The following is a 27,423-nucleotide window of genomic DNA, read 5'->3' as shown; positions in this document are numbered from 1 at the left end:
GGTATCCTATTTTCAAAGAGAGAGAGGGGGGCATTGTTTAATCGAGCCATTGTTAGGGTCCGTTTACAGAGCATTCATTTTCTGCACAATCGAGGGAGAAGAGGAGGAGAAGCACCACCAGTAAGAGACCAAAGATCGCAGTCAAATCTAAGGGAAAGCCTATCTCGCCACCTTCGCTATGGCATACTCCTCTGCGCGTCGCGGCGTCTTGCGCCTCTCCCACCTCCTCAAGGACTCCCCCCTCGTCCATTCGTCGCCTGCGTCTCCCTGGCAATATGCCGGTCTCCCATCTGGGTCAGTTGTCGTCTCGCCCTCTGTTTTTTGTAAATTTTTTTGTACCCCCCGGCCCCCCCCTAAATTGCACTGGTGGATCCGTCCAGAAAATATCATTAATTGAACAATGCAGTTTAGCAAGGGTCAAATTCATTTAAGGCTGAGGTACTATCCTAAGGGGGTCTGGGATATCCCCTAGATCAGAGTGTAGACCACTCCTTCAGTTCATCTGAATGGAAACCCACCCCCTGCTACATCAACTAACCTCCCCTCCGCCCTAAAAAAGTCAAAAAGTGCATGTATGTATGTGTGTTTATGCTTCTTTTCTCCACGCTTATATGTATCTCGTGCCTACCTACATTATTTATCATGTTGGGCTGCTTCTCTCCATGCTTATATGTGTCCCATGCATACCCACGTCATTAGTTATGTTGGGCTTCTTCTCTCCACACTTATATATGCAATTCATAGGTTAAAGGGAGGTGGCATCTTCTCATATTTCTTCATCCAAGCTCAAAAAGAAAAGTTTCAACAGTGCTCCTATTTGGGAAACAATGGGAGCTTTATCTATGTAGGTGAGTGTATGCATGTGTTCTATGTGTATCTCCATGCTTGTAGGTATTCTATGCATATGCAATTCATAGGTTAAAGGGAGGTGGCATCTTCTCATATTTCTTCATCCAAGCTCAAAAAGAAAAGTTTCAACAGTGCTCCTATTTGGGAAACAATGGGAGCTTTATCTATGTAGGTGAGTGGATGCATGTGTTCTATGTGTATCTCCATGCTTGTAGTATTCTATGCATATGTACACAAATCATTGTCTGGGGTTGATATAGCATTGAGCAACCAGTTTGAAAGGATTGACCGCCTTCAAATTGTTGTTGTTGCGGCTTTTCAATGACATGTTTACGTCCGAAATATTCCTTTTGTCCTCATAGCCTACAATTGGTCATGGAGTTTACCATCTGAAGCTTTGTAGACACCCATGAAGTCTAGTGCACTCTTTTAGGAGACTTTTTAAGCTATACAGATGTATGTTTTGTTTTTGGACTCTGTTTATGTCATGTGCATGAAAGATGCCATGGACATTCTCAAATGCTGGTCCAGGAGAGGCAGCCAGATAAAGAGTATGAGAACCAAGTAGAACCAGGATGATGGAGCACAGAGCACTTTTGGCAGTATGGACTTGGAGATAGGTGGAAGGGTGCCCTGTCAGTTGCGTTGGATTGAAGGCGGGACAGTCGGCTGTCTGCAGATTGTTGTCGGCTGTACCAGATTCTGAGGCGGCGGCTGCACTTCAGGAGGCGGCGGCTGTACTTTAGAGGGGCTGTCGGCTGCAGGCGCTGGTCGGCCAGTTTACCAAGTCTAGTGGAAGGCCTATAAATAGGCACAAGGGTTCCTCATTCTAGTCATTCAGTCCTTTAGGGATTGGATCAGTAGGGTCCAGCTTTAGGACCAGAATTTTGGTGTTTATCACCCTTTTTATGAAGACAGCCTAGGGCTGTAGAAGAGTACCTTTTTGTACTATATAAATATACTGAATTTCCAGCATCTCTCTCTCTCTCTCTCTCTCTCCATAGCATGATTCCAGGAGTGTTTAGGGCTGAAAGAAGACCCTCAGAGCTTCCGCGTGTTACATTGGTATCAGAGCATCAGGCTCAGCAAAGCTAAACACTGATTCAGTCCCATTTGATGGTGTACAGGTCCAAGGTACAGGAAAGTACACGGATATGAAGCCCAAGGCAAGGAACACAGAATCGGGAAGAACTCCCAAGAGGTTTCTTGGTGGTGTTCCACAAAGCCAAAGGGGATGGCAGTTCTGTGAGTCAGATAGTTCTCCGGCAACGGTCCCAAGGGAGGTTTATCCTCCAAGGGTGATGTGAGAGTGCCAGACTCATTTCTCAGGAATGAAGACCAAGACAGTGTTCAGAGTCAAGGCAGGAATGGATTGTGGACTAGATGGAACAGATGCATAGATCTTATTCTGAGACAGAGTGGTTTTGGAGAATGGGCCGGGCTTTCAGAGAAAAGGGTTTGTCAGGGATGGATGGATGACAGAGGGACTTTGGGTAAAGATTGGGATAATGACAGTCATCCAAGAACAGGTTGGAATCCCGTCATCAAGTTTAGCAGCGGCGGGGATGTCATGTGCATGAAAGATGCCATGGACATTCTCAAATGTTGGTCCAGAAGAGGCAGCCAGATAAAGAGTATGAGAACCAAGTAGAACCAGGATGATGGAGCACAGAGCACTTTTGGCAGTATGGACTTGGAGATAGGTGGAAGGATGCCCTGTCAGTTGCGTTGGATTAAAGGTGGGACAGCTGGCTGTACCAGATTCTGAGGCGGCGGCTGCACTTCAGGAGGCGGTGGCTGTACTTTAGAGGGGCTGTCGGCTGCAGGCGCATTAGAGCACAAGAGGAAGGCCCAGTTGGGCAGTACAATGGGCATTTAATGAATTATTGACTGGCCAACCAGCAGTCGGCGAGTTTACCAAGTCTAGTGGAAGGCCTATAAATAGGCACAAGGGTCATTCAGTCCCTTAGGGATTGGATCAGTAGGGTCCAGCTTTAGGACCAGAATTTTGGTGTTTATCACCCTTTTTATGAAGACAGCCGAGGGCTGTAGAAGAGTACCTTTTTGTACTATATAAATATACTGAATTTCCAGCATCTCTCTCTCTCTCTACTCTCTTTCCATATCTGTGTTTTGCATTAGCATGGTTCCAGGAGTGTTGAGGGCTGAAAGAAGACCCTCAGAGCTTCCGTGTGTTACAGTTTATGCATGTGTAGTATATGTATGTGTGTTCTATTCATCTTATACATGGATACACACATCAAATAAGTATTGCTATATCAACACGAGAGTGTGTAGTGCATGCTTATTTGTGTATTCATGCTATGTGTACACTGAAAAACCTACATATACATGGACAGATGGAGCAAATAAGTTAAATATGTATGCTTTTTATAAATAGAACTTCATCTTTTATTCCTTGATTTAAGTCTGCCATGGCTTTTTCAACTAAGTCACGTGGAGCTTGGGTCTCTGTCTGGGGGTGTGACTTTACTTTGCATTGATGTGAGATATGTGCAAAACATTTAATGGCAGCAGATCAGAAATGTAACATAGGTCTGCGTATTTTTTAGACTTATTAAGGCATTTTGATGATTTTTGCAGTGAGCTGGCACCATCTGGTACAAGAATGGCATCTTCTCAAATTGGTAGGTCAATTTTATGCCGTTTTTTGTTCCTTTTTTGAGGGCAAGTGTGTTTCAACTGGGGTACATGGAAAGCCTTAGACTCGTTTGTATTTTATAATTTCAATGCTGCACAATGTGTGTGCAGTGAGGAACAGGATGAAGAGTGTTAAAAGTATTCAGAAGATTACAAAGGCCATGAAGATGGTTGCAGCATCCAAGCTTAGAGGAGTCCAATCGAAGACAGAGAATTCTCGAGGTTTTTGGCAGCCCTTTGTAGCTTTGATGGGTGATCATCCTGGTATGCACTGTGCCCATCTGTCGTTCAACTAGTTTGTGCTTCTGTTACTCAGATTTAGGCTGATTTTTATTTTTTCCGAGATTTTGTGTGTCTTTTTGTGCTTGTGAGCAGATATTGACTCAAAGAAAAACTTGATTCTTGCAATCTCGAGTGATAGGGGTCTTTGTGGTGGAATCAATTCAAGTGTTGTGAAGTATAGCAAGGGATTATTCAAATTGACCGAAGGTTTGGGTGTCTTTTTCCTTTTGCATACAGCTTAAACCCCTTGTGAACACCTCTTTAATATTATTTTTAATTAATAATTTTTGCAAGATTGAGCAAATGTGTGACCAGAAATAACCGTCAAAAGAGGTTTTACAGGATCATTCCATCATACTTTTCACAAACTCTTTTGGTGTGAAGCACCCGGGACACTGCCTATTTTTGATATTGAGTGTGCTTACTAGGTTCTGATGAGGCCTCGAAATACCTTGTGATTGGTGAGAAGGGTAAGCTGCAGTTGCAGCGTGATTCCAAGAAGAGTATCCATATGGTGATCACAGACACACAAAAGATGCCCATTAACTTCACTCAGGCAAGGGCTTAGAAATCTGCATTTTTCTTTGAAGTGAATGTTGAGAGCTGTGTTTGCATGGTCTTCTCACAAGCTTTTCCCACCTATGTGCAGGTTTCCATGATTGCCGATGAGATATTGAAAAATGTTGAGTTTGATGCAATCAAAATGGTCTACAACAAGTTTGCCTCTGTGGTTTCTTTTCAACCAACAGTTGCAACCATTTTGTCTCCGGAGGTGAGAACTGAACCTCTGTAAAGTTCACATGCTTAAGAGGAACATGGATTCTGCATCGCCTTCTTAAATTCCACCATGAGATTGAACGGAACATTTTGTCTTCTACCAGCTGATAGCCAAAGAGTCGGAGGGTGGAGGTAGGGTTGGTCAATTGGAATCCTATGAAATAGAAGGTGCTGATACCAAGGCAGAGGTTCTTCAGAACTTGAGCGAGTTCCAGTTAGCTGCTGTATGTAGCCTTTCTTCTCTACAAGCCTTCCTCTTAACAATGTTTTTTTAATTTATGTGACAGTTGGGGTTCTAGTATGTGGTGGGCGAAATTGATTCTTTTTGAGACAAATCAAATCCATAACATAGATCGAATATTAGGAGAAGTATAAGTTTAGGGTTAGTAGGATCATATTTTAGAATTGTTATAAAATTCAGCATGGGTTTGGAATAGATTTTTCAAGAGGATACATTGAAACGTTCAAGGTGACTATCATAAATGTTTTTGACTTCTTAGAAATGTTTCTGGTGGCTACACTGTTGAGCTCGATCTTCTTGCTAGCTGTACCTGTGCCTTGCCTCCTCCCATCACCTTTGTCTTTGTGCCACCCCTTTTTTCCCTTCACTTTGTCATTGCTCCTTTGCCCAGCTTTGGCACTTGCAGAGCTGCACATTGACGGCTGTTGGCTGAGCATGTTGTTGCTTGTAGAGCTTAGTTTCCTCTGCCCGTTTTTGGTTGGTTAAACAATCATCTCTCTCTTTCTCTGGAATTTATCTCTCTGTTCACCAAAATTGGAATGCTTATGCCTTGCACGAGGGGAAGAATGGAAGGAATGCAAGGGTCTTAACCGGTTTGCACTCTTAGTTGTCTTGGAGAAGGCAACCCTCTCTTGTGGAGAGACTAGGGTCCACAACCTTGCCTCCAATGGTGTCACCCCAATGGAGTTTTTGCAAATGGGTAGTGAGCAAGGAGGAGAGAGCTATGGAAAAGCTCAACTCGTACTCAATGCCATTGCAACAATGCCATTGTTGCTTGCAAGAAGAGAGAGAGAGAGAGCATGCACAAGCAAAACCAAATGCAAACACCCAACCATCCACAAGCATGCATCGAAGCAATCATGCAAGCTATCAAACAAAAGAGCTCCAAGCTAGAAAACTCAAGCTTAATTGTTGCAGGGCCCGGGGGGTGGGGGGTTGTGAACTCTCCGAGGTGTGACATGCGGGGGATTGATCGTAGTAAAACAATCTTAGGCTTAACTAAACTTCACTTAATTATACTTAAGAGATAGACACTGGTGTCAATGCAATGCAAGATAGACAAAGGTGTCAATGCAATGCAATGCAGCTATATTAAACGGACGAGTTACAATGAAGATCTATAAATAGATCTATGCTGTTCCTTGATGAGTATCTATCTCGGGAAGAGGGAGATAAGCTGAATGCTGATGATGAATGACTGTTTCCTTTTCCAATGCTGATGTCCACCCTTGGAATGCTGGTTTTCCTCTATGTAGGAGGTAGGAGATGATTGAACTGAATGCTTACTGTATGCTGAATATGTCACCGTATTAGGCATCTCCAGAATTCATGTGTGTGGAAGGGCTTTGGACGCCCAAAAGATCAAGAATGTACAAGCTTTGGGAATGGGGGATTATATAGTACAGAGGACCAAGTGTTCATAGCATGGTCCAGGCACTCTAGATAGTTTCTTGGACACAGAAATGGGCTTGGAACTCAAGTGTCAAGTGGAAAGTATGTATGGCGAACTCTTGAGGATTTGGGGGAGATCAAGCAATGAAACATGTTTCTACATAGTGCTTACATGTATTTCTCATGTGGTGGAACACAAAGAGATCATCTCCTAAATTTTAGGGAAAGTTGCTATTTTTGACAATCTCCAGTGGAATTTTCGTTTGCATCATTTGTCAAATCCCCACCGGATCTCCTCGTGGCTCCTGGTACGAGACTCAAAACCTGCAAATAAACAAACAACAAGGGGGTACAGGCTTGACTCACCTCCCAACCATGACAGCCGTGGGCAAGCCCACAGTCTTGGTTGTCCCCACCGAGCCACAAGCTGAGCTAACTAGGTTGACGTACCGACTAATCTCCTCCTCGCGACGTCCCATACCACCATGAAGCTACCCTCGCGGGCCTCGAGATTGCTGCCGGCCTCGGCTGCGTAAAGCAGGTGCACGTCTGCACTAGATGACCATCGAGCTCTCACAAATCTCGCGAGACTCTATATGACTAATGACTAACCTTGGCCACCCTTTTATAGGCTCTTGGCCGGTCATCGGGCGTCCACACTTGGGCGCCCGTCCGTCCATACTTGGGTGCCCGCCCGTTAGTCCATCCCTAACTCAGCTCGCCAATCAGCCTACCTAGCTCCAAGCTTCCCCAAACCTGCACAGTGTGTATCTACCGTGTGCTACACACTGTGCACGTGACATCATTACCTCCGGAATTCGACAGAGATCGAGTATTGCCAAAGTGACATTGTGAAATTAGCTATCATCTAGGTATTTTTAGAGTTGAAGATTGTGGAATTTTTGGCCTTTGGATTTGGGACATGTGGTAGGTAAGAGGATAAAAGTGAGACAAGTGTCCTCACACTTGTCAATTCAGCTCTACACATGGCATTGTAGCATTTTCTTGTTTATTTGAACATGAGAGAGTTATCTCTTGGGCGAGTTTGAGCTTCAAGCAGGTTTTTGGAGGTTAAAAACTCTGATTTTTCTCCATTTCTCTTCATTTCTAAGCCCACCATAGCCATATCCAACTTGGGGAAAATGATTTTCACTACTCTACATCTTCTTGCACACCCCGGATGGCTGTTTTTCAGCAAAACAGTCCTAAAGCTTGCTGAAATTTCTGGTTTTATGCGATATACAGGCTGTTATACTAGTTTATGCGCTTATGGATGAGCCACATGGGTTGGTTTGCAAGTTTTGGCGCTCATGGATGCGACATACAGGCTTTTATATAGGTTTATGAGCTCATGAATGAGTCACATGGGTTGGTTTACAAGTTTATGAGTTCATGGAAGAGCCATATGGGTTGTCATACAAGTTTATGCATGTATGAAAGAACCATGTGGGCTGTTATACATGTTTGTGCGCCTATGGAAGGACATGTTGGATAGCCATATTGGATGAAGGATAGGGTTATGATTGTGTATGGATAATCCGGCATCTCCCATGGGGAGAGTACATGTTATATTTCTCCTTGGATAATGAAATACTCCAAAGGGGGGGGGGGTGGGGGGGGGGCGTCAGCCCATTTCGGCTTCTATGTGGTGTCAGTTGTGCAATTTTTATTTTCAGCTTTGTGGATTGTTTAATGGCCGTGATTAAATGCGAAATGTTTAATTGTGCTCATGGTCAAAGCGATGCACACCCACACCCGCGCTTCCCGGCGAGTTACAGAATATGCTGGATGCTGAATTGTTGACTCCCCTTGCTCCCGAGGAAGGAAACGCCGAGAAGAGGCCAGATGATCTGAATGAAGGATGGGATTTGGTTTTATGTGTGTTTATGCTGCTGGTTGGGCTGGGTACTGCTGTCGGCCAGATGACTGATGAACTAGGACCTTCACGACCCATAAACGCCAAAAGATGCTGTCGGCTGGATTAACAGGTCCCGACTTGATGTGATAAATGCTGTAGATGCCTTTTAAGGCTTTATGTGCTGCTGTTGGGACTGTAACAGTCCCATACACATGTTCATGCTGTGATATATGCTGTAAATGTCCTAGATAATACTTGATGATCATGAACGCTATCTGATTAATGCTTATGGATGGTAAGAATGTTAGCAATCAACTCTTGTCTGCACCTATTACTTAGTGAGGGCCTTTGCTGTGGGTGTGCCGCCTAGGAGTTGTCTCCATTTTTTCCATGTTTTCTTCTTGTTTGTGGTCGTGGGGGCTGTTTGATGCTAGCCGATCTGATCTTGTGGCTATTTCCCCCTAGTTGCTGCCTTGGGGGCTTGAGCAAGCGTGGGTGGGGTGGAATCACCCACCCTTGCTCCAGCATGGATTGTGGTGAGTGTTTCCGCCTCCCTATTCCCACTAGGAGTTCTCTCCATTTTTTCCATGTTTTCTTCTTGTTTGTGGTCGTGGGGGCTGTTTGATGCTAGCCGATCTGATCTTGTGGCTATTTCCTCCTAGTTGCTGCCTTGGGGGCCTGAGCAAGCGTGGGTGGGGTGGAATCACTCACCACAATCCACGCTGGAGCAAGGGTGGGTGGGAATAGGGAGGTGGAATCACTCACCACAATCCACGCTGGAGCAAGGGTGGGTGGGAACAGGGAGGCAGAATCACTCACCACAATCCACGCTAGAGCAAGGGTGCACCAGGGGTGCTGGAGCGTGGAATGACTCACCACAGTCTGTGCTGGAGCAAGGGTGCGCGCAGCAGGGGTGTCAGAATGACTCATCACAGTTAGCATTGGAGCAAGGGCGCGTGCAGCGCTTGCTTGCACAGACTGTGAGGCAGAATCACTCACCACAATCCACGTTGGAGCAAGGGTGGGTGGGAACATGGATGCGGAATCACTCACCACAACCCACGCTGGAGCAAGGGCGGGTGGGAATAGGGAGGTGGAATCACTCACCACAATCCACGCTGAAGAAAGGGCGCACCAGGGGTGCTGGAATGACTCACCACAGTCCGTGTTGGAGCAAGGGCGCGCGCAGTAGGGGTGTCGGAATGACTCACCACAGTTATTGCTGGAGCAAGGGCACACGCAACGCTTGCGTGCTTAGACTGTGAAGCGGAATTACTCACCACAATCCACGCTGGAGCAAGGGTGGGTGGGAACAGGGAGGCGGAATAACTCACCACAATCCACGCTGGAGCAAGGGTGGGTGGAAACAGGGAGACGGAATTACTCACCACAATCCACGCTGGAGCAAGGGCGCACCAGGGGTGTTGGAATGACTCACCACAGTCCGTGCTGGAGCAAGGGCGCGCGCAGCATGGGTGCCGGAATGACTCACCACAGTTAGCGCTGGAGCAAGGGCGGGCGCAGCGCAGCGCTTGCGTGCACAGACTCTGAGGTGGAGTCACTCCCCACAATCCATGCTAGAGCAAGGGTGGGTGGGAACAGGGAGGCGGAATCACTCACCACAATGCATGTTGGAGCAGGGGCACGCGCAACAGGGGTGCTGGAATGACTCACCATAGTCCATGCTGGAGCAAGGGCGTGCACACCAGGGGTGCTGGAATGACTCACCACAGTCCATCCTGGAGTAAGGGCGTGCACAACAGGGGCGTCGGAATGACTCACCACCACAGTCCGCGCTGGAGCAAGGCCGAACACAGTAGGGGTGCTAGAATGACTCACCATAGTACATGCTGGAGCAAGGGTGTGCACACCAGGGGTGCTGGAATGACTCACCACAGTCCATCCTGGAGCAAGGGCGTGCACAACAGGAGAGAAGAGAGAAAGTAGGCAAGTTTGAAGAGAGAGACACTGCATTGCATAAGGCAAGCTAACTTGTAGGTTAAATAGAGAGCCCTTCAAAGTTCATTTGCGGGTCAGTTTATGTGTAGGTTAGTTTTTTCTTTTAAAAAAATTCCCCTGATGTGTTTTTCCCTTGCTGCAGAGATGCGCATCAGTTTTTTTGCCTTACAAAGTTGTGCGTTTGCCATCAACCGCCGTTAAGCGTTCTTTTCCCCTTGATTTATTGCAAACGACGTGCATTGGATTGGTAGTGGTTTTCGTGGAGGTCGTGGGTTAGGTTTAATAATGTCCCACTACCCATGTTGATAAATGCATCATGCCCACGTCAAAAAAAACCACTGACGGACCACGATGCCCACGTAAAAAAACACAGACGCTGCCCACTAATTGAAACGGCCGTGTGTCAACTTTCTCCACGCAAGCATTCTTGGATGAGTGCACGTTTCGGGATCATGTTCCGCACGTTCTTGGAACGTGCACATGGTGATCCCGGCTATCCGTCTGTTCTTGCACGCTCTTGCGTTTCAGCTCGTGGACAAAGGACGTTCCCACGTTCCTACGTACTCGGAACGACGTTCCTTGTGACTGTGCTCTTGGCTCTCATCCCCTTGTCATCTTCTCCTAGATTTGCTCTTTTGATTGTCTCAGATTGAGCTATCCTCTTAGGTGGAGAAGGTATACCCTATAGTGTGTTGTTAACTACGTTAACATTGTTAACAATGTTAGTAAAGTTTTTGTGTGTTTCGGAGTGTTTTGGGCGCGTTTGCTTTCGTAGGCATCCGGGGGAGATTTAGTTCGAACTGTTTTTGTTCAATTTCGGGTATTCTTCACAACAGAAACAACATTTAGTGTGCATAAAGGGCCGTCGGCATCTTAGACATCGCATCTTCGAGCTCAGCTTCAACAACATCATCGACATTATCATCGATTTTTGCATTCTTGCTGAGTATCATTTCCACACTCTACACTCTGCAATTTGTCATACACTCTGCAGGTTTACATTGTCATCAGTGATCTACTGGCAGGCAAATATGTTGCATTCAGTGGGCATTGACAGCATGTATAGGTAGTAGGGATATTTGCATTCTGTGTCATAGATTAGTTATTTGCACTTTGCAGGTAGAATGGAAGGTAATGATGTATTTGGTATGTTATCCGTTGAGGGTAGTCTTGACAAGACCAACTACCCATTGTGGTCTTATATGATGTGCCATGAATTGGTTGCCAAAGGGCTTTGTTATTGGCATTGAGGCATGCCTTGTCTCGTGAGCACAACAGCTTAGTACAGGTACTTTGGATGGTGATACGAGTTTTGATGTAACTATGGCATCCGCCTCCACCTCCCAGAGTGGAACAAGCTAGGCGCAATGGGAGGGATACACATGTATATGCATTAGTGGCACTTTCTGTGAAAAGGAGCATTATTCCTTGTCACATGTACGGAATGAAGGAGCTCTGAAGAGCTCAGCTGTAGAGAGTTAGGGTTTCATGTGGGAGACATACACAGAGAAGAAGGGAGAGAGAGAGAGAGAGAGACATGTGGGGATAAGTCAACTCACAATATGAGTGTGTGACTCCCCTATCACACATGTATATTTGCTCTAGTACACATAGTGCACTTAGTACATTAAAAGTACTAAGTGTACTATGTACTATAAAACTTATGGGCTAGTTGAAGGAGCTCTGAAGAGCTCAGCTGTAGAGCGTTAGGGTTTCATGTGGGAGATACACAGAGAAGAAGGGAGAGAGAGAGAGAGAGACATGTGGGGATAAGTAAACTCACAATATGAGTGTGTGACTCCCCTATCACACATGTATATTTGCTCTAGTACACATAGTGCACTTAGTACATTAAAAGTACTAAGTGTACTATGTACTATAAAACTTATGGGCTAGTACACACTATAAGGGTGGGCATAATGCCTTTACCCCAACAACCTCCCACTTAAAGGCAAAGTGCCCTTAAATGAAGGAAAAGAAAAATCAGCATGTACATGATAATATACAAGGCCATATCAAGGCTGAAACTGGCCTCATCCAATGCCCATCAAGTGTCTGCAATGAGCAAATCGCTCTGGAGACAAACTCTTTGTCAACAGATCAGCCGGGTTGTCATCCGTATGAATCTTGACAAGCTGAATCAGCTTGTTCTCTATCACCTCTCTGATGAAGTGATACTTCACATCCACATGCTTCGTCTTTGCATGAAAGATAGGGTTCTTTGCCAACTGGATGGCACTCTGATTGTCACAATGCAACAATGGAATATCCCCTGTATAACCCAAATCAACCACTAACCGAGATAGCCATAATGCCTCCTTGCAAGCCTCTGTGGCTGCAATATACTCGGCCTCTGTAGTAGATAAGGCAGTGTACTTCTGCATCTTGGATATCCATGACACAGCACCTCCTGTGAATGTAAACACATAACCGGTAGTAGACTTCCGGTTATCTGGATGACCGGCATAATCCGAATCCGTGTAACCATGCACTAATGCATCCTGTTTGCCAAAGCAAATGCACATATCCTGTGTGCCCTTCAGGTATCTCATGACACCTTTCACTGCTTCCCAATGCTTCTTGCCAGGGTTGGCCATGTATCTAGTAACCACTCCCACTGCAAATGCAATGTCCGGCCTGGTAGCAACCATGGCATACATGAGACTGCCACAAGCTGAAGCATACGGAATCTTGGCCATATCAGCCCTGTCACTATCCGACTGTGGGCTGTCCATAGCACTGAGTTTCACATATGGAGGCAAAGGAGTACTAGTCTTCTTTCCCCCTTCCATATTGAACCTCTGCAAAACTTTGCCAATGTATTCCTTCTGAGACAAATACAACACATGTTGATTTCTGTCCCGAAGTATCCGCATACCCAAAATGTGATTTGCATCACCCAAATCCTTCATATCAAAGGTCTGATGCAGCCTCTTCTTCAAGGCATCCATCTCTTTACGAGATTTCCCGGCAATCAACATATCATCAACATACAAGATGAGGATCAATAGACTGCCATCCAAAGCTTTCTTGGTGTATAAGCAGTGATCTATGTCACTCCTCCTGAAATCCTGGGATTTCATGAATGTATCAAATTTATGATACCATTCCCTTGGTGCTTGTTTGAGCCCATAAAGACTCTTTTTCAGCTTGCATACAAGCTTCTCCTTTCCATTCATTGCATAACCCTCTGGCTGTTGCATATATATCTCCTAATGGAGATCACCGTGAAGAAAAGCAGTCTTCACATCCATCTGAATCAAATCCAGATCATCATGAGCAACCAAAGCTAATACAGCTCTTAAGTGTGGTCATTTTGACCACTGGAGAGAAGATCTCATCGAAGTCCACACCATATTCCTGCTTGAAGCCCTTAGCCACTAACCTGGCTTTGTATCTTGGCTTTGCATCAGGTGCAACTTTGAGCCTGTAAACCCACTTGCATGGCAAAACCTTCTTGCCTGTAGGCAAATGCACCAACTTCCATGTTCCATTTTTGTGCAGAGAATCCATCTCTGACTTCATAGCACGCTCCCAAAGAGCCTTGTCTGCCCTCTGTAAAGCCTCCTTATAACATGAGGGCTCCCCACAGTGAGTAAGCATCAAGTAGTCAACCCCTGGAACAAACCTGTCAGGGGGTCTGGAGTGTCTTGTGGATCTCCGTACCCAATGACCATCATTTGCAGGTTGCTGTCCAGCCTGCATATCACCTATTGGTGACTCCTGTTCCATGCCATAAGGTTGAAAGATCATGCCCGGTATCTCCTCTAACTGTGGGATATCCATAGGGATATCTTCTGCCATCTCTGGCTGTCCATTTGGACCATTTTCAGCACCATTTAAGGGCTGGTTTTGATGCTGTAATGGTTGATTTACAGCCCTTGGTTGTTGTCCATGATGTCCATCATCATCAAAGATGACTATGCCAGGCTCGTGTTGCCTTGCAGGCTCCTTATACATGCATGTTTCATCAAAAATGACATCATTGCTGCGTATAATCTTTCTATTCACTGGATCCCAAAGTCTATACCCCATTTCACCTCTGTCACCATATCCTAGGAATATGCATTTGTGAGACTTAGGATCAAGTTTGGTGCGTATTTCCTTGCGTATGTGCACGTACGCAACGCAACCAAACACTCTCAAGTGCTTGTAGGACGGAGGCTTCCCTGTCCATACTTCCTCTGGCACTTTCCCACCAAGCCTCGTGTTAGGTGACCTGTTTATAAGATGAACGGATGTCATAATAGCTTCAGCCCAAAAACCATGAGGTAACGCAACATGTGACAACATAGAACGGACCTTCTCTTGAATGGTCCTGTTCATCCTCTCTGCTGTCCCGTTTTGTGGAGAATCATAAGGAGAGGAGAGCTCCCTCTTGATGCCTTTAGCATCACAAAAGTCCTGAAACTGTTTGGACATATACTCTCCACCATTGTCGGTTCGCAAAGCCTTCAGTGTTTTGCCAGTTTGATTCTCAACATGAGCAACAAACTTCTCAAACACTGAGAATGTATCACTCTTCAAACGAAGAGGATAAACCCACACCTTGCGTGTGGCATCATCAATAAAAGACACAAAATATTTTGCCCCTCCCAAAGAAAGCTGAGGCATCTCACATACAGCTGTATGCACAAGCTCTAACTGAGCATCTTTCTGTCCAAAAGCTTTCTTGTGGGGGCACTGGAGTTGCCTGCCATATATACAATGCTCACAAAACTGAAAACTTGAGAACTTTAGAGAAGGCAAGCAACCAAAACGAGACAATTGCTCCATTCCTTTGACACTCATGTGTCCCAACCGGCTATGCCACATAGAGATTTCCGGCAGCTCGGTTGCATTTACATTAGCATGGTGACAAACATTAGCATGCATGAAGTAAAGAGTGTCCACCTTAGAGCCTCTGGCAACAACCAGTGAGCCCTTACTAATCTTCCACTTTCCACCACCAAATGTGGTAACATAACCAGCATCATCAAGCTGTCCAGTAGAAAACAAGTTCTTCTTGATCTCAGGCACATGCCTGACATCATGGAGCATAAGCTGTGAGCCATCTGAAAACACAAGCCTCACATCACCTCTGCCAAGAATCTGGCATGCATGGTTATCACCCAAATAAACTACTACTCCATTGCCAGCAGTATACTTGACAAACAAGTCTCTGCAACCTGTGACATGAAAGGAGGCACCTGAATCAATGATCCATGAGTGCATACCATGACCATCTCCTGCAAGAAGTGAATGGGCATCAAGTGAAGACGTGAATAGGACTTCATCCTCATTGTCACCTGCATGTGACACATTGACTTCTTCAATCTTGACTCCACTTTTGCCCTTTGGCTTTGCATCTTTGGCTTCATCTTTGTCTTTGTCTTTTCCTTTGCCCTTTTTCTTTTGATCATTCTTCCATTTGTAGCATTGCTTTTTGAAATGTCCCTTCTTGCCACAATAATGGCATTCCAAGTCCTTTTTGGAGCGGGACTTGCTCCTTCCCCGTTCTTGGCTTTTACCCCTTTGTTGGGATCTCCCACGTGCATTCATTGCATTGGACTTTCCAACAGAGTTGTTCTTCCTGTTCATCTCCTCTTGAAGGAGAGCACCCTCCACATCTGCATATGACAGCATAGCATTTGAATTGCTAGTGGCTGTCCTGAATGTGTCCCAACTCTCTGGCAAAGTGCATAAGAGAAAGGTGGCTTTGAACTCATCGTCCATTGCCAACTTTTGATTGATGACCTGGCTGACAACACCATTAAACTCATTTAGATGGGCTGTCATAGACGCCCCTTTCTTCATTTGAAGACCTATGAGTTTCTTCAACCAATACACTTTGCTTGAGGCACTTTGTTGGGCATACAAGTCCTGCAATCTTTGCCACATTCCCCAAGCTGTCTTCTCTTCACGTATGCTGAAAAGTAAAGTGTCTGACACAGACAACATGATAGTGGATCTTGCTAGCTAATCCATATCTTCCCATTCTTCAGTAGTAAGAGAAGCGGACATTACACCGCTTTCTTTGATGGGCTTGTGCTGCTTCTTCTGGAGCAACACATTATAGCACTGGGTTTGCCAAATGTCATAATTATGTGAGCCTTCAAGCTTCTTGATGTGAAGCAATGAAGAGCTCTCACCTGTGGTTGCCATAGCAATATGCAACCTTTGACACAGTCAATGCCTGACTCCCTGCAAGATGTGCAAACACTGCACCAAAAGCACACAAAGTGCTCACAGTTGTTCTCCCAAAGTTTATCTCCCACTGCGGAAGCACGAATGCAACTCTCCTCCCACTGAATGTGATAAAATCACCAAAATCTGGTTGCTGCAGATTTATGACAGCACCTTAGATGTGCTCTTTTCCCCTTTCAAAATACTGTACAACAGTACTAAGTGCTCACCAATGATATACCAAATCTGTACCGGCAAGTACAGCAGCTGAAAATGAGCCTTTTCCTCACTCAAATCAATGTACAGCCATGCCAAAACTTGTACAAAGTTGTACCAAATTTGTACCAGCAAGTACAGTAGTAATAAATGCTCTCCTGGCTGTCCAAATGAGTGAAAATCAGACCTTGAGAGTCCCCACCACTGCATACAACAGTCCCGGACAGAAATTGAGCAAAAGCCCCTTGACTGCAAGTGGATTTCTGAGGGTTCAAGGCATAAAAGTCTTCCCTGCTGCTTTGCCAAGCTCAACAAGCACAGAATCTTGAAAAGCCCCTTGATTCAAGATCAATTTCTGATCATGAATGGTACATTAATGCACATGAAGGCATCCAAAGTCTTCACAATACTTCCCCCTGGCCACATATACATCCAATACATAAAAGCCCCTTGATTTATGGCACATTGAGTGCTTGACAGGCATCAACACATTGCCCAAAGCATCAAATGCTAGTGCCTGCATGCAAATCAACCCAACTGGCACAAAAGCCCTTTGATTTGCACTCCAATTTCCTGCAATTTTGGCCCGAATGTGAGATTGCTCACATCATACAGCATGTATGAATGCCCAATGGCACAATTACATCAAAAGCCCCAAATATTGACACCCAATTTCCTGCAAATTGACCCGGAATGTGACCAATGTCCACCCAATGTTGCCAATTTTGCTCAAATCTGAGCCATTTGGACCTGTACCTGCTCAATTGATGATAATGGACATGCAAATCCCAAAAAATTGAAGCAAATACCTCTGAAATTTTTGATTTTTGTTGCAGGGAAAAAAAAGGGGGGGGAGTCGTATTTGCTCTGATGAGGTGCTGCTAGTTGTTGACGTGACGGGAGCATCGTTGAAGGGCAACAGAGGACGAGCTACAGAAAGTATGTGCAGACGGGAGCTTTTGTGTGCAGACGGACCGCTCTGTGGACTGCAGCTGGTGGGAGCTTCTATACACAGAAGCCTAAGCTGGTTCGCCTATCTACATATGGTGCTGGAGGGGACAACGACGGGAGCTGCTTTGCTGAAGGCGACCAAGATGCAGGCGCATGCGACGGGAGCGAGGCAGGCTCATGGAAAAGCACTGGACGGAGTGTGGCGAGACGGCCATGGCACATATCAAGCAATGACGGCGATCTCTGCGTCGCACAAAACGGAGAGATCGTGGGCCTTTTTCAACAGTCACCCACGACGCTTCGAGAAAGTCACCTGCCGTGTATTCGCGTGTTCGTTCCACGCTCACCGCACCATCCTTGCGCACCATCCTTGCCGGCTCGTGTGACGATCTGTAAGCCGTAAAACCCTTCGCTTCACCCACAGCTGTACGACAACAAGTTCTCCCAACCAGAAGTAGGCCGCCCTAGTAAAGCAGCTGTACTGCTGAGATAAAAAACCCTAAAAAAAATGTAACCCTAAAACCAGGGCTCTGATACTAGTTGAAGGAGCTCTGAAGAGCTCAGCTGTAGAGAGTTAGGGTTTCATGTGGGAGACATACACAGAGAAGAAGGGAGAGAGAGAGAGAGAGACATGTGGGGATAAGTCAACTCACAATATGAGTGTGTGACTCCCCTATCACACATGTATATTTGCTCTAGTACACATAATGCACTTAGTACATTAAAAGTACTAAGTGTACAATGTACTATAAAACTTATGGGCTAGTACACACTATAAGGGTGGGCATAATGCCTTTACCCCAACACGGAAGCTCTGTGTCTTCTTTCAGCCCTAAACATCTTTCATAGGAACACATAGATGCAAAACACAAAGAAGAGATGGAGAGAAGAGAGAGAGATAGCTGTATTTTCGGTATATTCATATAGTTCAAAAAGGCACAAGTCACAGGCCTGCCCTTGAAAAGGTGGAAAACTATCCTACCTAAGCTATTTTGTGACCTAACACTATGAAGGTATGAGATGTTGAACTAGAAGCCAACCTTTATCTTTTATTGGGCCTTGAAGAGTAGGTGAATTGGCCGACTTGCTGTTGGCCAGTTTCATGAACTTCGAAAACACCCTTGTTGTCGACACCAGCCCTCAAAGGCTCAGTTGTTAGCCAGTAAGGGATTTCAGCCCTACGTGAAGAGGTAAGGGTTTGGTGCGATGGGGTGGAGTGGAGTGGGGAGGGAAGCACAATGTACCCCAATTAACCCAGGTGCAATAAAGAGAACCCAAATATTCACTTACCGCAAACCTGAACTTATGCACTCTTGGAATCTAGGTGCTCTACCCTTTCCAAGCAATCAAAGCACACGAGTGCTAGAAAAGAAAAGAAATTTGTAGGTTCCCTAGGCTATGATACCAATTGTAGAACACTTGCGCCTATGTGCTAGGGTTTTCCAGAGATAGAAAGAAGAGGGCGGTGGAATCACACATACAGCCTTGTCAATGGTACAATTCATCACCGGGATTTTCCAGTAGAAGAACATAATAATCTCTTGCAGTTTGGGAGGGTCTTGCTCAGCTATGCTTTCCGAAGCTCCCAAATTGTTGTCTTCTATCTACTTTTTCAAATTGCGCTCTTTAAAATGTGCTAGCACAATAGGTTGTTCTTAGTGGCACCCATTCAAACCTTGCTAGCAACGAACCCCTTCAACAATAATCTTTCCACCATAAAATCCCATATTTATCTCAAGAAGTGAAGAACTTTTCTATTATCCTTACAAGTCAAAAGAATTCTTTCATGCCTCTCCAATGATATTGACTTCAATAGTAGCAACATCAAGAGTCTTCTCAATTCCATTTAAGGCACTTCATTGTATATATGCTTGTTGTAACAGCACAAAATATATTTATACATAAAAAAATAGGTAAGGCGTTTGCGAATGAGGTTAGGTTGTCCATGATAATGGAAGAATTTAGGATGACCTTAATGGCCTGCACTTGGAACGAGAGTCCATGCGATGGGTCCTATAACAAGACTCAATGAAGAAGACAAAACAAGATGACTGGTCACCGGATGGAAGGCAAGCATGTGAAGTGTTGGCACGGGGCATTGATGCGGCTTGTATGGATGGGATTGGATGCTAGATTGTATGGATGGGATCGGAGGCTTGGTTGAGATCATTGGGCGATGGGTCGTATGACTTAGCAAGAACAAGACTCAATGAAGAAGACAAAACAAGACAACTGGATGGAAGGCAAGCATGCCTGTGATGGCACGGGGCATTGATGCGGCTCGCATGAATCGGATCCGATGTCGGAGTGTCTAGATCAAGGCTTGGTTGAGGTTATTGGTGTCAAAATACGCAGCGGAAATGATAACCAAACTTGGGTCCACAAGAGCAAGTAGAGTGCAGAAAATAGACAGCACAAGAAACACTGAGAGATAGGCGTGTAAACTCTTCTCTATACACAAGATCCCGTACAAAACTGAATGAGAAAATGGTGAGGAACATGGGGCCTGTTTATATGCCCCATGGATGCAGTCGGCCAGCGCTTGAGGGCTCTCCACGACTGCATAAAGCAGACAGCCAACAGAAAATGTCTCCACGACTGTAGAAAGCAGGTCGGCCAGCATCAGTACCTCCACGACTGCATCATAGGCAGTCGGCCAGCCACCAGGAGCACATGAGGTGCAGTCGGCCAGCACCAGGGGCTCCTGCCAACATGTGGCATCCATCCACACCATGGAAAAATGGGGAAAAATGACGGGGAGTGAGGAAAAATGATAAAACACCTATACAGGGCGGGCACACCCACAAGAGAAGCCCTGGTGTCTGATTAAGACAGGAGATGACTTCTAACACCCCCTCTCAGCTCCTGGTTGTGCAATCAACCCAAGGGAGCTGGAGTGCCACCTGAGCGTAGCCTGAGGTAGAGACTTCGTGAAGAGGTCCGCCGCATTGTCCTCCGTCGAACAATAAAGTAGCAAGATGTCACCAGCCAAGATCTTCTCACGTACAAAGTGATACTGTATCTCTATGTGCTTGGTCCGGGCATGGAAGACTGGGTTCCGAGCAATAGCTATACAACTCTGCTTATCGCACTGGATGACTGTGGGCTCCTTCTGTGGAAACCCATTCTCGCCGAGCAGCCTCCGCAGCCACACGACCTCGCAAGTAGCACCACAAGCAGGAAGCAGTGAGTGGCACACCAATGCATGTGCAACCAAATTTTTTTGGTGATAACATTACTATTAGCTGGCGTCGAAAACCCACATTTATAAATCTTGAGGAAGATAACTCATCACATCGTCCAAAGTATGTCATAGAAAACCAACCATGTAAGAAACAAGATAGGAGATTAAGCTTTCCACGCCGCCCTATTCCTTTAACTATAGGTGGTCAAAAAAAATGCAGAGGGAGAGACAACTGAAGCAAAGCTACAGGAAATTGTGGAGAGTGACATACACGATTTCTTCCATACTGAACTCGGAAAAACTTCTCTTGCCCGGAAAGCACGGGCGATTCTACCAGGATAACTTTTTCCTAACGTAGTCAAAAGCCTTAACTAACTGAGCTCATCTGACCGAACCCGTAAGTACCTTTGTCAAAGAGAGGGCAATAGTTGGTTGCCTCTTGCTGCTCCAAGAAACTGCTCCTGAGCCGAGGGTAAAACTGTATCCTGAAGTAGATCTCCTCGTGTCTGGATCTCCTCCCCAATTTGAGTCACTCCAACCTTGGAGTCTGACTCCATCCCCTCCTGTGTAAAAGAGTCCTAGATCCTTCGTACTCTGCAGATACCGCAAGATCCGCAATCCTGCGTCCCAATGAGACTTCAATGGCGTCTGCATGAAAGAGCTCAACAGCCCCACGGAGAAGCTCAAGTCCAATTTGGTGTTCAGCAACCAGATCAATGAACCAACCAACTTCCGGTATTGCGAGGCATCAACTGGCTCACAAGGATCAGTAACGGTTAACTTTGTGTTCGGGTCCATCGGCGAAGTAATAGGCCTGCAGTTCTCCATCCCAAAGGCCTCAAGCAACTCATGAACATACCGTTGCTGAGAGACGAAAAACCCCCTCTGGGTCTGCTAGATCTCCAATCCCAAAAAGAAGTGGAGTAAGCCTAAGTTGGTCATCTTAAACTCCTTTGACAAGGTAGCCTTCGTCACACCAATGTGCTCCACATGACCGCCGATGAGAATGAGATCATCCACATAAAGGATGATAATCGTGACCATGCCGTGTTCCGAAAGAGATATAGGTTAGGATCTGCAACCGATCTCTGAAATCCAGTCCGAACAAAGAAGGAATCAATCTTTTGATTCCAAGCCCTGGGAGCCTGCTTAAGACCATACAAGGCCTTACGTAACTTGTAAACCATCCCTTCTGATCATGGAACAATAAAGCCTGGAGGCTGATCAACATGCACCTCCTCCTGCAGGTCACCATTAAGGAACGCAGATTTTACATCCATTTGATACACGGGCCACCTCTGAGAAGAAGCAAGGGCAAGAACGGTTCGAATCGTGGACATCCGTGCTATCGGTGCAAAGGTATCCTCGTAGTTGATGCCTAGCCGCTGAGCATAACCTTTAGCCACAAGTGTGGCTTTGTGTTTGTCCACCGACCCATCAGACGCATATTTGGTCTTAAAGACCCATTTGACATCAATGACTGACCGTTTCGACGGCCTCGGTACCAACTCCCATGTGCTGCCACTCGTAATCAACGAGGAGTAGAAAGCAGAATACTGAGCAGGCAAGTGGGACAGCAAAGTGATGGCCATGTCTTCAGATGATATCTCCTTCCCAACCTGGAGGACTTCCTGCTGAAGGGCCTGCAGCTTGTTAATGTGTTCCCGCATCGTCGAGGACTTTGCAGGGTTCATAACCCGCATTTGCACTTCCAAGGAGATCCTTTTCATGGGTGATACCCTGTTATAAAGAGAAGCCAAGTGCTGCCATATGCCTCTGGCCAACGTCATGTGCTTTATGTGATTGATTACTTGTGGTGTGCAGTTGAGGAAAATAAATGACCGGACCCTGGCGTTGACACGATCCCACATGTGTGCCTGTGCCTCTCGGTCCTTCTTCATCGACAGTAACTCCCCTTCCTCTGCTTCCGGCCGTGGAACCCCGATGACGATGAAATCAGCAAGGTCATATGACTCCAGCACAGACTCCATCATGACCTTCCAGATGCCGTAATTGTTCCCGTCCAACTGACGGCCCATAGGGAACGTGGGGAGAGTCGGGATCTTCACGTGCTTCTCAGCCATCTCTAACAAATCTGCCATCGCGGGGATTAAACTGAAAAAAAAGGGTGGGTGGGTGGGAAAAAAAACTCTAAACCTGCAAGTGGCTGTCCAGCACCTTAGCCCGCCTTACTCTTGCAATTTCTCTTCCCGAACAGTCCAAAACCGTCCACCAATCAGCAACTTAACTATCCCCCTCTTGCTCAGAAAACTCCCAAGATCTATCAAGAGCCTAGGGCTCTGATACCATCACCAATAGCGGAAGACTAACGCACGTAGGAGACGCATCACCATCGAGCTCCACGAACACCCCCAACGAGCACTGCAGCATCCCTCCACCGGGCTCCCATCTCCCGGTGAGCTGCCTCCCAAAACACCGGCCGGAGGAGATGATTATGACAAGGTGCCACTCTAGCCTATATATGGCTCTTCAACTTCCCATGCTTCCACTTATGGGATAATCCAAGGCACCTTCTAGCCATAGATCACACGCTCGAAATCACCAACCTTCCAACACCCTCCCTCGATTCGAGCTCTGCAAGCCACCGAGGCGCGAGGGGGTCGCCCACCCCAGGACCACACACGCCTAAGCTGCCCAGGACCACACATGCCCAGGCTCTGATACCATGTCAAAATACGCAGCGGAAATGATAACCAAACTTGGGTCCACAAGAGCAAGTAGAGTGCAAAAAATAGACAGCACAAGAAACACTGAGAGATAGGCGTGTAAACTCTTCTCTATACACAAGATCCCGTACAAAACTGAATGAGAAAATGGTGAGGAACATGGGGCCTATTTATATGCCCCATGGATGCAGTCGGCCAGCGCTTGAGGGCTCTCCACCACGACTGCATAAAGCAGTCGGCTAGCAGAAAATGTCTCCACGACTGTAGAAAGCAGGTCAGCCAGCATCAGCACCTCCACGACTGCATCATAGGCAGTCGGCCAGCCACCAGGAGCACATGAGGTGCAGTCGGCCAGCACCAGGGGCTCCTGCCAACATGTGGCATCCATCCACACCATGGAAAAATGGGGAAAAAATACGGGGAGTGAGGAAAAATGATAAAACACCTATACAAGGCGGGCACACCCACAACAGAAGCCCTGGTGTCTGATTAAGACAGGAGATGACTTCTAACAATTGGGTGCAACTGGTGAAGGCATGGGTGCGTGGGTGGGAGCTTGATGGACCACATGGTCGAACGGACTGCCCGGGTCTATGGATATAAGTGCTGGTGGCAAAATGATTCGTGCGAAGATTGGTTCAATGCAAACCGCAACTTGCAAGGGTCTGTTGGTAAGTGGAAGCTGATTTGGGTTTGGACTTAGCGGGATTTGCCTTTGGACTTACAGTGGTTTAGCATTTGGACTTTTTGGGCAATGTACTTGCAAACAATGATGGGTTGGCAGTCACGATTGCGGATTACCCAATTGATTCGGAGGGGATTGATGAAAAACTTCATCGCCTGGTCTTTTTTGGGCTTGCTCTTGTCAGGGCTACCGGTTGGTTCTTGGGCGTTTTCCAGCTCTGTTTGCTTTGCCGGTTCTTGCTCCCTAGTTTTCTACCTTTCCGATTGCATGTGGTGCCTTGCCAAGTGATTGCGGTGCCTTTCCGGTTGCTTTGGCTTTTCCATTTTCTGGCCCGGTTGGCTGAGAATGGAGACATCAAATCACAGCCTATGACCTATTGTACACTCATGGCTAGCTTTTTACCTACAGAGAAAGGCTCTTTGAAGTCCAACACTGAGGAAAGTAGATGAATATGACGATTTGGCTACCCACGTATATATTTGCACCAATGCTCCTAGTTGGCCAGTAGTATTTTGTCAGCCACCTTTGTCGATCACATGTACCCTACCCACATCACGTGCGCTGTCTGACTCTGCCTGTTGGCTGCTATCTGATGTCCGGCTGTGTGCTGCATACTTGTAGAGGTGTCACAAAACTCATAGCTGTGCCATTGATTGATTGAGAGCTAGTATTTGCCTCAGTTTCAGAACAAGGTAAGCATGCAATATTGGGGTCCTAAAACAATTGAATAAACTTAAGGGTGCAAAGATATGGATTGCTGAAGAACTCACGCCAATGCAACTCAAGCACAAGAATTAGCCAGGTCAGAGCAGCTCGGAAAGAAGGCAAATGGGCAGTCTATTGTGAAGGTAGAGCGCTCATTGAGGATTTTCGGAAACCCAAAGAGAATCCAAAGCCCAAACTAAAAAGAAGGCAGTCTATCGTGAAGGTAGGCTGGGCGCAATGGCATAGGGGGAAGGGACGACGGCGAGCAGGGTGGGAGGAGATGGCAAAGGCGGGTAGGTGCAGGTCCCGCCCGGGGGGGGGGGTGGGGGTGGGTTGGGGGTGGGTGGGTGGGTGGGTTGGGGGGGCTTACGGCTCATGCTCGAAGCTCTTGCACTGGAGGCAATCTCCGCCTGGAAATGTTAAGCCCCGAAGTGTCTCACTTAAGAGCTTTGCTTTTCAAGATTGGTTCTCTTCCTTGGCTAGCTGCTCCAAAAGACTTTGTAGAATATCTTAGAATGGGTAGAGTGGGGTTCTATTATAGATTTTTTAAAAGTAGGCCAACTTGTGTTGGTTATCTTTATTTGTATATTTGCATAAATTGCACTTACCTGTGTTAGCTGGGTGAGCAGTTACCATTGCTTTTTCATGGGCTAATCTCTATGTTGAACCCTAACCCTGACTAGGAGCCCTAACATGGCATGTGCATGTGAGTGTTGGAGCTGATGCTCAAGGCACAGGCTGGTGAGTGAGCTTAAAAGGGGGACAAGGAAGGGGGAGTAGATCGTGCAGGGCAGCTGGGGCAATGCATAGGGTGGTCTGGGGCAGGGACAACAGGCAGGGGAAGCACGCGTAAGGTGGGGAGGGGCAGCATGAAAAGGTGGACTGGAGAGGGAAAATGGGTGCACATTCCGCAGTGGGGTACGGGGGGAATTAAGCTTTTGTTTCTTTACAACTCCTGCCAAGGCTGTTATCTCAGTGATGTCAGAGTTACAGGTTTGGATAAATCTGACAAGGCTAGTGAATTTATATTCAAGGCTAGGATCAAGCTCTTCTTGCCAGTTTGATTAAGGTAAAGCAATGAGGATGCTGAACCTTCAGAAGCTCAAAGGAATGGATGGATTATGTATTCTGAAAGGCTCGTGACAGCTGCTTCAAGTCGGTGATATAAAGCATTGTAGTACCGAACCTTACATTTACTAACTTTTCTTGCAATGTAGATGCTTTTCAATGCCTCCTTGGAGAATGCTTGTAGTGAGCAAGGTGCCCGTATGTCTGCCATGGATAACTCAACCAGGAATGCAACTGAGATGTTGGAGAAGCTCACTCTCAAATACAACAGGTTCTATGGGTTTCCTTTTACTTTTATGCGTTTACAAATTTTGTGCTAATGAAGGTTTATGGCTTCTCATTTACCTAAATGTTATTGCAGATCTCGCCAAGCCTCAATTACAACTGAGCTCACTGAGATTATCTCTGGTGCTGCAGCCTTAGAGGCAGCTTAAGCCAGATCTTGGCAGGTTAACATAGTGATTTATGGTTCAAGTATGTGTAAAGCTTTGTGGTGGTCAATGGCAGACTTCACATAATGGTGCATCCTGCTTTTAAAGGTGAAGACTATGGTTCTTAGGATGTCAAGTTTTACACAAACAGGATACTCGACTTCTCTGTCCAAAAAATAAATAGGAAAGGTCTGGAGGGTTAGTGCTGGTTTTTTTAACTACTCTTATCAATAATTTGTTGTGTTAGACTACTGGAGTCTTCAAAAGTGTGGGCACAATGAGCTGGCCGAAGTGATTTTTTGACCAGTCTTTTGCTGAAGTTGGGTTCTTCAGGATCTAAGAACTGTGCCTCTTGACCGAATATCCTTAGACCATAGCAAGCAATTACATTTTAAATGTATGCTTATTTTTGTGGTGGTGAGAGGTTTGCCTGCAACGTTGCACTTACATATTAGGAACTCTTGCATGCAAAGTTGGTATGCGTCAACATGTACTCAGTCGGCCTTAGCAATCTCCTTTGACAGAGAGCTTTCCATTGTATGTTGAAGAGGGCAGAGGGTTGTTTTTGGTGCCTTTGTGCCTCTAAGCAGAGACAAGGACTGTTGATTGTGCAATCTACTAGGAGTTGATGGATTTACCTACTCCACATGCTGCTAAAACTTGTCAATGAGGCCCCTTGATGTGCACTGATGTGTCGAAAAATAAAGTTGCGCCTTGTATTTGATACTCATGCTGCATCTACTGGTTGGCTGTGCCATGTGCATATTTAGTTGCTGTCAAGCTGAGTGGCCCTTACTATTGTTAATGTTACACGCTCTGCCCACCGTGGCATCAACCCAGCTTACACCATGTTTTGCTTTAAAATCTGTTCCAGGCTAGGCTTGACCTTTTTAACCATATACATGCAAGGCTTAAAGTAGTGCTTGAACGGCTATGCTTGTAGTTTTTAAGTCGGCACATCTGTACTGACGTTTGTGACTTTATATAAGCTTGTTGGAAAAGTTTTGCGAACCTTGATCATAGCTAAGTTATAGTGGTTGGTCTCACTGAAGAATTTTTCTTGTTGGAAAAGGATGCACAGTCCTTTTGCTTGTTGAAAAAGGATGCTGATTACATTGAGCAGTCGAGTTATGTAGGCGCAATGTTCTCATCAATCATATTGCTGTGTAGTGTGGAAGCAGACGAATCCCGTATGTTTTCTGTGATCTATGTTGTGAGTAGCTATCACAAATGGTCCATGATATCCATATGTCAACACGTATGTTGTGTGGGGGATCTGTCTTGTGAGTAGTTATTACAAGTGCCAGTTGTT

At 46.0% G+C, this 27,423-nt stretch overlaps 1 protein-coding gene across 1 annotated transcript; it reads left to right on the top strand.

Annotated features, from left to right (window-relative positions):
- Window positions 1-26,544, top strand: ATP3 (gamma subunit of Mt ATP synthase). Its single transcript, XM_086772321.1, has 9 exons — window positions 1-294; window positions 3,454-3,497; window positions 3,622-3,774; window positions 3,886-3,999; window positions 4,221-4,348; window positions 4,442-4,564; window positions 4,674-4,793; window positions 25,830-25,951; window positions 26,042-26,544. Exons 1-9 carry the CDS (start codon window positions 179-181, stop codon window positions 26,112-26,114), a joined length of 993 nt encoding a protein of 330 aa, XP_086628447.1. The 5' UTR covers window positions 1-178; the 3' UTR covers window positions 26,115-26,544.
- Window positions 26,545-27,423: the final 879 nt, after the last annotated feature.

Source organism: Cibotium barometz, chromosome 32, assembly GCF_041138505.1.
Source record: "Cibotium barometz isolate CiBa-2024 chromosome 32, ASM4113850v1, whole genome shotgun sequence".
NCBI classification, from domain to species: Eukaryota; Viridiplantae; Streptophyta; class Polypodiopsida; order Cyatheales; family Cibotiaceae; genus Cibotium; species Cibotium barometz.
Note: the sequence above shows the minus strand (reverse complement) of the source record. Positions and strands in the feature narration are given on the sequence as shown.